At 59.3% G+C, this 10236-nt stretch overlaps 1 protein-coding gene across 1 annotated transcript in view; it reads right to left on the reverse strand.

The window, feature by feature from the left end:
* LOC104626009 (DNA (cytosine-5)-methyltransferase 1) overlaps nucleotides 1–10187 on the reverse strand; it is a gene marked incomplete at both ends in the record, with an annotated part of 11420 nt that extends 1233 nt beyond the window's left edge. The window contains 25 exons of the mRNA XM_010293821.1: nucleotides 4–101; nucleotides 315–456; nucleotides 556–811; nucleotides 994–1128; nucleotides 1724–1814; nucleotides 2288–2480; nucleotides 3143–3364; nucleotides 4012–4185; nucleotides 4324–4457; nucleotides 4550–4751; nucleotides 4936–5051; nucleotides 5177–5324; nucleotides 5438–5535; nucleotides 5626–5815; nucleotides 6322–6509; nucleotides 6587–6738; nucleotides 7754–7846; nucleotides 8020–8138; nucleotides 8221–8330; nucleotides 8423–8506; nucleotides 8842–8893; nucleotides 9041–9081; nucleotides 9221–9311; nucleotides 9577–9649; nucleotides 9914–10187. Coding sequence (XP_010292123.1) covers nucleotides 4–101; nucleotides 315–456; nucleotides 556–811; nucleotides 994–1128; nucleotides 1724–1814; nucleotides 2288–2480; nucleotides 3143–3364; nucleotides 4012–4185; nucleotides 4324–4457; nucleotides 4550–4751; nucleotides 4936–5051; nucleotides 5177–5324; nucleotides 5438–5535; nucleotides 5626–5815; nucleotides 6322–6509; nucleotides 6587–6738; nucleotides 7754–7846; nucleotides 8020–8138; nucleotides 8221–8330; nucleotides 8423–8506; nucleotides 8842–8893; nucleotides 9041–9081; nucleotides 9221–9311; nucleotides 9577–9649; nucleotides 9914–10187 — 3476 coding nt within the window. The remainder of the gene's footprint in view (nucleotides 1–3; nucleotides 102–314; nucleotides 457–555; nucleotides 812–993; nucleotides 1129–1723; nucleotides 1815–2287; nucleotides 2481–3142; nucleotides 3365–4011; nucleotides 4186–4323; nucleotides 4458–4549; nucleotides 4752–4935; nucleotides 5052–5176; nucleotides 5325–5437; nucleotides 5536–5625; nucleotides 5816–6321; nucleotides 6510–6586; nucleotides 6739–7753; nucleotides 7847–8019; nucleotides 8139–8220; nucleotides 8331–8422; nucleotides 8507–8841; nucleotides 8894–9040; nucleotides 9082–9220; nucleotides 9312–9576; nucleotides 9650–9913) is intronic.
* Between the last annotated feature and the right edge of the window lie 49 nt (nucleotides 10188–10236).

Raw genomic sequence — 10236 nt, forward strand, 5'->3', positions numbered from 1 at the left:
AACACGTGTAAAGGCTCAGGGAACATAGGCAGCTTCTCGCCGGGAGCTGCGGCAAGCACAATGGCTCTCCGCCGCGTCTGGGCCACGCCGTACTGGCCAGCCTGGGAAGGAAGGGACATCTCCTGAAGGCGTGGGAGCACCCTCATCCAGCCTGAGCCCTCGAAGAGCTGGGAACATGCCCCAAGCCACTAAGGGAAGTCAAGGAGCAAGGCAGCCAACTGCTCCTTTGGAGGGGACGGTCCATGGCAGAGCCAGGTGAGAGGACAAGGGTTTTCACCCCAGTTAACTGTCCCAGGGTCACCCAAGAACCCTACCTGTAGGACCCCGAAGGTGCACTGGTAACCCATGCGGACAAGGCAGCGCAAGGTGAGCTTCAGCACCATGGAACGCTTGAAGGACACGAAGTTCCTGACGTTCTCCAGAAGGAAGAACCGCGGTCTGTAGTAGTCGCAGTAGCTGCGAGGAGGGAGAGGGACACGCAAGCAAGGACAGAACAACATTTGAGGTGGGGGGCTACCAACAGCTCGACAGCTCCTTGCTACCTCCCCTGCTCACCTGAGGAAGGAGACCACCAGGGAGTTCTTGAACTTGGAGTAGGTGCGGGAGTTGAAACGGTTCATGCCGCTGAAGCCCTGGCACGGGGGACCACCACACAGCATCTCCACGTCCCCCTTCTGCGGCAGCTTCTGCCCCAATGAGTTGGTCTTCTCACCGGACATGACCAGCTTCAGCGTAGTGCCGGGATTGTTCAGCCGGAAAGCCTGGGCGGCCGGTTCCCACATCTCGATGGCCCAGAGCGTCTCCGACACGCCTGGGGAGACAAAGCGGAGGATCTTGAGCCTGTGCGGAGGAGCAGAGCGCTGGCTCGCACCCCCTGATCCGGCACGTGCCGAACGCAGCCACCAGCTTGGAGGATCCAAGCGGCCAGCGCCGATGTCCATCTCCCCAGGGGCTCCGCTCGTCACCCACCGCTGTCCCCGTTCTGCCGCTCACCTGCCTGGTGGAAGCCCTCGGACAGCCCTCCGCAACCAGAGAAGACATCCAAGGTTCGCAGCTTGGGGAGCTTCAGCTCAGCCGGCTCCTGCTCGCTCTGCTCACAGCTCACCGACGACTTCCCTTTGCCTTTGCCTGCGAACAGAGCCCCGCTCACATCAAAAGGCAAAGTCATTTCCTCCTCTTAGTGCTTACAAGGCAAATTCTTCTCCCCCTCCTCCGCAGCAGTTAAAACATCAGCTTCAAGCACCTTTCTGCCCCTTAATCGTTTCACCGCCGCTGCCAGAATACGCCCTTGCATTTGGAAGGGAAGCCTCTCGTCTTTCCCCCATGCGATCCCTTTCCATCCAACAGCTCGTGGGCGCAGGCAGAGAGTTTCTGAGGGTCAGACGGGCACAGTGGTAACTCACAGGGCAGCTCCCCGTGTTGGGAACAGGGTACAAAGCCCTACGCTACGGAGCGGCCAGCCCCTGGCAGAGGGTTGGCAAGTGAAAGGCTTTGAGATCTCTCAGGGACCAGGTGCTCTTGCTGCAAAGCTTATTTTGAAAAGATTAGGTGCCTTTAAAACAGAGCTGCAGACCACATTGCTGCATCCTGCTAGAGCATCAGAGCAAGGAGGAGAGCACAGAAACATCTGTTCGGTGGCACGTCTTATCTCTGCTCGGCAGCACGTAACGGCAGATGCGAACCGGTTCAACCACCCGAGACCTCTCCCCGCAAGCAGACCTACCTTTCCCTTTCCCCTTCCCCTTCCCTTTATTGCCAGAGCTCCGAGCGTGGTTGGGAGGATCTTCAAAGCTCTTGGTTTTTGCATTGTAAGCCTGAGGAAGAGAAAGGGTTTGGGACGCTTGAACACAAAGAGCTTTTCTAGCTTAGGAACAGGCGAAGCGTTGCCAACAGCCCATGAGAGCTGCAAAACCCAAGGGCAGACACAGGCGCAGCCCCGGGGGCTGCAGAGGGTCCATCACTACCCTCTCCATTGCCTCAGGGAGCTGGGGCGGCGGCCCAAGCGGCCGAATTTGTTCCATCAGCTCCATAGGGAGCAATTGCTCCAGCTAGCTCCTGGTGACACTTGGATTAAAGCTTCCTTTGCATCTGAGACTTAGTCCCCAGGAGATTGCAACGAGCTACAAATCCTCACTCTGCACGACAGCTCCTCTGTTGCAAAACGCACCCGGAGAGGCAGGACAGCCTGCGCCAACGGGCAGAGGTCCATGTGCCTGCTCTGCTTGGTCCCGGGGGGCTCAACACGCCCAGGGACACGGCCGGACCCCTTGAACCCCGGCCCCCTCACCTCCAAGAAGTAGAAGCGGTCGAGCCCACCGGTGGAGTAGTCCTGGATGCTCTCCGTCAGATCCTCCCCATACACCACCGTGCAACGGCCCTGCACAGCGCGGAAGTCGACCGTCGTCTCCTCATCGCTCCAGTACAGGAGGTTGATGTCTGCATGGTAGCTGGCTTTCATGGACTTGTGCGTGTTCTCGGGTCTGCAGGGGAAAAGACACCTAGACCAGGGAAATGCTTTCAGCAACATCCTCGCCCCGGTCCAGCCTCTGGTGCCCGCACCGTTTCATCTCCCCAGAGAGAGGAGGGTTTATTTCCTCCGGCTGCGCGTGTTCGCTGGCATGGCCTGGGCACAGCACCAAAGGGATGATTTGTTTCATACCAAAGGGAGGTTTTTTGGGGGGTTCTCTTATGAGGAGGGAGGGGGAATTGGCACTTGGAGCTGGTAAGCAGATTGGAAAGCAAAGAGATCTGAAGCGAGGAGAGCCGTTAGGCTTGAAACGCGCAGAGTCTGAGCGTCAGCACGTTCCTCCCGCTGCCAAGGCTCTTCACACGCATCCCTCCATGGTGTGGGGGAGATGACTAAGAGCCTGCAAATGTTTGGGTAAACACCCACGCCCTGGGACGGTGCTGGCCGTGCAGTTCAGCACGGGTCTGAGCCCAGACCGCCGCAGCAGTAAGACCCTTCAAGCGGCGCCCACGCTGCACCGACCGACCACGCCACGGTGCTCGAGGCGCCTGACTCCAAAGCGACCTCGAGCTGATGGTGCAGAGCTTTTCCCAGCACCAGAGACCTCGCATGAGCCCTGCAGCCCACCTGGGGGCTCTGCACCCCCATAACGCAGACCCCGGCAGCACTGCCCACCTATAAAACTTGCAGATGCGCAGCTTGATGTCGGCTTCGTTAGGTTTGCCGTTGCTGCGGATGTTGCAGAAGATCTCCTTGATGCGGCCCACACGGTAAGGGTCGGGCGCATCCAGGTTGCTGCCCTTGATGTACTCCGAATACTTGCGGTAGTGCTCCGGGTGCAGCTCCTCATCCACTGCCTCCTTTTTGGGCCGCTTGGCTGGGCTGGCGGGTTTCATGCTGGGAAGAAGGGGAGAGAAGGAGGCTGGGGTATCCTTCCCTCTCCCCCCCAAAAAAAACCTAACGGCACAGAACATCCTCCTCCGTCACTGCCTAGCCTGCCTGCTTCCTCCTCTTCCTCTCTCCTTGCTGCGGGGTGGCAAGGTGGGCCCCGAGGCATCGTGGCAGCGCCAGCACCAAGCCTCCTGCTCCGCGGCACAGGCATTTTAGAGCCAGACCATCACACAACCATGCAGCCAGAGGGGTGCACGGCTGCCAGCTGAGGTGCCTACACGTTGCTGCCCCAGCCCTCTTCCCACAGAGGTTTGCCATTTCTCCTCCCGTAATTACAGGCAGGCTCTTGTTCCACCTTTCATCTACCCAGCCGCGTTCTTCTGAGGAAAAAGTGACGCACAAAAGGATTCCGATTCATCTGCCAAAACATGGCAGCTCAGCGGGCAGGGCTCCCTGATCAGAGAAAAGTCGCTCCGTTTAAGGACGGGAGGTGAAACTGGGGTTAGAGACACCTTCAAGCTAAGTTTCTGGAGATTAGGATAGGTGCTTCGTTTACAGGTGGGATTCACTACCCGGAGACTATGTCCTCTGCTACCAAAAGCTTGACCAAAGAGCATCCTGAGAAGTGCTTACAGCCCCCTGCAAGCACCAACCTGAAGGAAAAGGCTTCTGGCAGGAGGTAGACGCCATCTCCCACCCTGTACTGCACTCCATTCTTGGTGGCCATGGCGTAGAACATCTTCCCATCCCCTTCTTCCAGGGGCTCAGCCACTTTGGGTATCTCCTTGTGCCTTACCTCGTCCAGGCGCGTGCAGCTCATGCAGAACCTGCGGGAAGGGGGACAGCACAGCACGGTGACCGGGACCGTGCCAAGGCCGGCCGCGGTGCTGCTGGGAGCCGAGAGGCTCATGCTGCCCATTTCGGGCAGAGCGGATCCCGGGAGCCGCTGCCCTCTGCACGCTCACTTGTATTTGTTGTCTTCCGTGGGCTGAGTTTTCGGTGGGGATTCAAACCGAGCGTACTCCTGGTCGTACCACATCTGATAAAAGTAAGTTCTCCCGTCGTCTTCCACCATCTTGATCTCCGTGTCCAGCCCACCCTGCTAGGAGAGAGGTGTTCGCAGGGATCGGGTGCTGCTGCCTGCGCCACGCCTGGCCCGGGCCAGCCGGGGTTTGCAGGGCTGTCACCCACCTCCATGGACCAGTTCTCCGAGGGCGCCTTGTAGATCACTTTGACTTTGCCATGGATATAGGAGAGCTGCATGTCCTCGCACTCGTCCACCAAGAAGAGCTCCAGGGGGTCAGAGGTGGCCCCCAGGACAGTGTCCGAGCCGGGGCAGAACCAGTGTGCATGGAACATCTGGCCACTGCTGTCCTCCCACATGGCTGTCACCCTGAGCGGGAAGGAACCAGGGTTATGGGGCACCAGGAAAGGGCTGAGCTGTTCTGAGCCTTGCCAGAGCTGGAGAGTCCCCAGACAGCAGCACGGCTGAGCGGGGACAGCAATTAGGGTTCCCCCCACGCACGCCCACCCCAGCAGGAGCAGAGACTCGTCCCCTTCAGCAGCACAGCACCAACCTGGCAAGGTAGAGGGGCTTGGTGGGATCGTCGGGGCTGACGGAGACGCAGTCTCCCACCTCCAGGGTCTCCGAGTCAATGCAGACCCTCTGGTAGTAGTCCTTCTTCCCGTCGCTCTGCAGAAGCGGTCAGGGAGCACTGTTAAATCCCCACGCCGGCAGGCGACGCAGCACCCTTCGCAGCCCGAGCACCCACCCCAGGCCCGGCGGCGGGAGGGGAGCGGGGTCCTGCCCGGCCTCACCTTGATGGGCTCCCCCACCCAGGAGATACGGCTCTTGTTCTGCTTCTTCTTCCGGCCCTGCAGCATCTTCTTGGGTGACGGCATCTCAGGGATGTTGTCATCCACCTCCTCGTCCTCATCAGCTTCCCGGACGGCCAAGTTCGGACACCTGGGGACACAGGGAGAGTCGCTGCCGCAGCGCACTGTGCAGGGAGCACATCCCCTCTCTCCGGAGGTGGGGAGGACTTCGGCAGGAGGCATTGCTGCCGGCGGGGGACGCACCTCCTCTGCAAACAAGCCTGCTTACTCCGCCCGCTGCCCCCAAACTTCACCATGTTCTGGCAAGCCTTGCACTTCCCGCACTCGGGCTGCTGGCAGACCTGCAGCAGGGAGAGGGAACGGGCTGAGTACGGGCAGACGCAGCGGAGATGCCCCAGGCAGGAGGGACAGAGACCAAGGGCCCCCGTTACCTCGCAGACGCCACAGCGCCGGCGCTTCATGGCATTCTCCTTGTCATCCTCTTTCTCGTCCTTCTCGATCTGCTCCGAGAAGAAGGTGTCGAAGATGAGGTACACCAACTTGGTGGTGGTGGCTTTGGTGGGACCCTTGTCCTTGTCTATTTTGGTGGGGTGCCGGATGGCTTGCCGCCTGACAGCTCGCCTGAGACCAAGGTGAGAGCAATGAGAGGGGACTCTGTGCCTCATATCGCCGACAGCTACAGCCACAACCAACAACCCGGCCCCCAAGGAGGATCCCCAGGGAACAGAGCTCTCCCCGGGGCACCCAATAGCCAAGAACCACGGTGGGATCCCCTAACAGGCACCCAGGCATGTGCACTGGCTGGCACAGGGGCCCGCAGGGGAGGGTGCGCAGAAGGACAAAGAGCAAAGCCAGGCTCCGGGGACCCAACCCAGCACCCTTCCTCCCTCAGGGCAGCACTAGGCAGAGGGTTTTCCCAGTTTTGGCGCAGAAATCCTCTCAATCTCCTGCCCGTGCCACTGAGCCTAGATCCTCAGGTCACCCCAGCTGGGAATGAGCAAAAGGGTTTTTTCTGAAAGGATCCCCCGTGCAAAGCCGACGGGAATCCAGCCTGCCGGCCTCCTCCTGGGGTGCTGCAAAGCCAAGTGCCCCTGAAGAGAGGGTCTGTGCGGGGCCACGGGGCTCACCTCTTCCCCAGGGTGACTCCAGCCAGCTTGATCAAGTCCCTCATGCAGGGCGTGATGAGGACGGGGGGTTCGTCGCTGTCCCCAGCTTCATCGTAGCTTTCCACCTGCTCCACCACGAACTGGGCATGTCGCAGGAGCGAGTCCTCTGTGAAGCGGTTGAAGTTCAGCCCCGCGGGAGGTACGGTGGTCTGCGAGGAGGGGTTGGTTAGGGAAGGGGTGGCAGAGCGACACCCACCCCCGGATACCGCTGCCGTCGGATTTTCACCTCGATTTTGTTGAGCAGATCCTCGTAGCTGACGTCGCGGTTGTTCTGCAGGAACTCGACGACGATTTTACTCATGTAGATTTTCTCTTGCATGAGGGCGAAGATGGGAGCGTACTCCTCACTGGGCTCCATCAGGATGTAATCCGCGAAGGCTGCGGCGGAGAGATGGCGGCGGGCGGTCAAACACCGGGGAAGTTAGCGGTAGTTAAGGATGAGCTAGGACTGCGGCAAGTAGGTCCCGGGGAGGGGAAGACCAGCCCATCCACGCTGCTACAGCACCAAGACCTAAGCGTGCAGGGAAGCTCTACCACGAGCCAGGACCCACGGTCACTCAGCTATCACCACCAAAGCGAGGGGGGAGTGGGGACGTGAGGTGGGGCACACTATCCACGCACTAGCCTTTTATTTTTGCTGTTACCTAATTAGAAAGCAAAGACAATCCAGGGTTTTTTTTCTGTCACTACAAACTCCATTTGCTGATGCACAGGAGACTTAAGTCCTCCTCTGATATCACCAGGTTATTGGAAAGGTTCCTTGCAGAAACGGTGAAGGGAAAAAGCTTTTAAACCCCCAAACACCAGGTTCTTCCCCCAATTCGGCTAGAGAGTGAAAAAGCCAGCTGGGACACAGAGCCAAGGGCTGGCTGGGACTGGGCGTTCCTCCAAGACCTTTCTCAACACAAACCTGTCCAAAAAGCCCGGGGAGCAGAGCAAGAAAGCAACAGAGCCCTGCAACAGGGGCCAAGGGGTCATGAGCAAACAGAAAACTCCCTCCGAGAGCGACCCTGACCCATCCCCACGTTGCGCCGGCAGCTTCCTGCGGAGGACGGACCGGCAGGGGGGCCCTGCCTGGGAAGGGCCCGCGGGGCCCCCTCCAGCCACCTCGCTTGTCCCAGCTCCGCGCAGGGCACTGCTGGCAGCTGCGAGCTCAGCAGGAGGTTTATATGCATTTAACATCAACCTGGGTGCTGCTGAGCTAAATAAACCCGGACCCGAGCTTCGGCACGGTCCTCCACCTCGCCACGTGCTTGATGGTGCGGGTTCCCGGCGGCGGCAAAATCCACGAACCCAAACAAAGCTCCTTCACCAGCCGGACGTGCGGCAGAGACTTAAGTCCCAAGCCAAGCGCGCTGCCCGAGCCCAACCTCCCCCGTCCTCGCCCACCCACCTGTGGTGAAGCCGATCAAAGCCTTCTCCCCTCCATCGAACCCCGTGATCCACCAGGCGTTTATGGGTCCCAACTTTTTGGCTCTCACCCCGCCTGAAAGCAAGAAAATACAAATTTCAGTCTTCGGTACCTAAAAAAACCAAGCAGCTGCAGATGAAGGCAGATCCAGGTGGCAATTTGTCATTCTGCACGTGGCATCGAGCTGAAATTTAAGGTGACAAACCACCATCCCCGCAGCCCTCGAGGCTCCTCCGTGTCAGGCTCACCGTCCAGACAAGGGTTATCATCGTAGATGGGCTTCACAGCACCGCTGAAATACAGCTCGATGTTCCTCTCGATCAGGCCGGTGTCGAAGGGGCACAAGTGACCTCGCTTGTCGTAGACGCTGGCAAGGGACAGAGGTTGCAGTTGTCCTGCGGGGTTTGCAACTCCAGCGGGTTTTTCTAGCCTGACTTCCTATGGCTCACCTAAAAGAGGTGACTTTGTGCTGCGGCAGGTCCTCGTAGCTCTCAAAGCCGTCTTCGTTGGCGTCGAAGAGGGACAAGCGCTCATCCGTCAGCATTTCTGGCTCCTCCAGCTGAACAAGGGAGAGAGGAGAACGTTTCACGAGCGTTCCCGTTAGCGCAACAGCTCTCCCCGGACCCAGAAAAGGAGCATTAAATCCCTTACGGCATCATCGGGATCCCCTTGGAAGAATTTGAGGTCGGGATCGTCGAGGTACTGTCTGCAGTCGACGCACTTGGGAGGGGTGGTCTGCAAGACAGGGGAGACAGCGTCGGCGTTTTTCTCCCCCCATGAGCTTCAGCCCACGATCAGGCTCAAAGCTCCTTCCCCAAACAGTCCCGTTCGTTAGCGCAACCCTCGCTTTTAAAGCATCCAGACGGCAAAGCAGCGGCCGCTACCCTCGCTTCGAAAGCTCATACAGGCTGTGCTGCTCCCCACCTTGCTGGGGGGCGTGATTTTTGGAAGCTGCGTGGGCTGGAAATGGCTTTATCTTTCCCTTAGGGAAGTCCGGCCGCTCTTTGGAAGAGTTGTAAGAATTGAAAAAAATAAATAAAAAATGCTGAGATGGAGGAAGAGGAACTTACTTTAGCAGGTGGTGGAGTTTTAACCTGAGTGATTTCATCTTTTATCTCCAACCTGGGTGTTAAAAAAAAAATACAAAGGGATGAAGACACCAAGCAGCGTAATGTCATCATCCTCCCCGTGCTAACGGGGCCACAGCGGAGGGAAACGGGCGCCGGCAGGCACCGGCCCAAAGCGGGGAACGCTCCCCTTCCTCCTTACCCTTCTTTGGTTTCGATTTTAATCCTTTTCTCATCTTGTTCCTTGAGGGAGAAACAAAGGGGTGTAAGGGGAGGGCAGGCAGCACGACACGCTCCAGGATAACACGCTCCACCCCAGCGTGGCGGCAGCCTGGCAAAGCAGCCGGCCAAGACCTCGGTCGCCAGCGGCACCGGCACACACCTTCTCCTCCAGCTCCTCTTCCTCCTTCTCCACGCTCATCACCTCCTGCTTCACTTCCCCGTTCACCTCCTCCGATTTCCGCTTGTTGGACCTGCCGGTTTTCAAACGCACCGGATCAACCCGGGGGTCCAGCGCCAAGAGGGTCTGGGAGGGGACGAGGGGCTCCCCCGGCGCCGGCAGCAGCGGGGCTCCCCAGGAAAGCGCCCGGCGGGTCCCCAAGGCCACTTTTCTTGGGAACCACAAGTTTTGGGATCAAACCCATCAGCCCCGGACGGCAGGGAGAGGAAGAGGAGGGTGAAGGCTCCTGGGGGATGCAGTAAAGGAGGTGCAGGTCCCAGCCCTGCCACCGTACTGACCCTTTGGAGAACATGCTCAGGATGGTCAGCTGCCGGCCGGAGCTCCGAGTGACCCGGGAACTGGCGGGAGACTCTGTCGGGAAGACAACAAAGGATTGCGTTAACGATGGGGACCCACTGCCCTTCCCCTCCTGCAACACCCCACGGGGCCGGGACCACCGTGGGGCGACAGCACCCCTCTCCCTACACCCCATCATCCCAGAGCAAGGCAAGGAGACCCCAAAACCCTCCCCGGGGGGGTGGATCGCCGCTCTCAATCCCTCCAGGAATCATCATGCTCCCACTCGGTATTTAATGTGTGCGTTGGGAAAGAGGATGGAAAACCAAGCCACTATACTTTTGCTCTCCCCATTGGATCGGCTCCTCCTGGCTTTGCGTGCCCGCGGTGTGGGGACTAACGAAGAGGAGGAAGAAGAGGTGGCTGCTTCTTCCATCTCCATCGCGCTGTCTTCCTCCCCATCGGGTCCTGCTCGCTCCAAGTCCTCGTCGCTCCCGTAGGCGCCGTTTTTGGAGCACCCGTTAGATGCCTGCAGCAGTGGCACCGCCGCGTCCCCATTCTCCACCGAGAGCTCTTGGTGCAGCAGGGCTTTCACCTTGGCCAGGTACCTCTCCTGGGAGCAACGAGCATCGGTTAAACCGCCCGGCTCCGGTGAACCGTGC

The sequence above is a fragment of the Phaethon lepturus genome, unplaced genomic scaffold (assembly GCF_000687285.1).
Source record: "Phaethon lepturus isolate BGI_N335 unplaced genomic scaffold, ASM68728v1 scaffold38100, whole genome shotgun sequence".
Lineage (NCBI taxonomy): Eukaryota > Metazoa > Chordata > Aves > Phaethontiformes > Phaethontidae > Phaethon > Phaethon lepturus.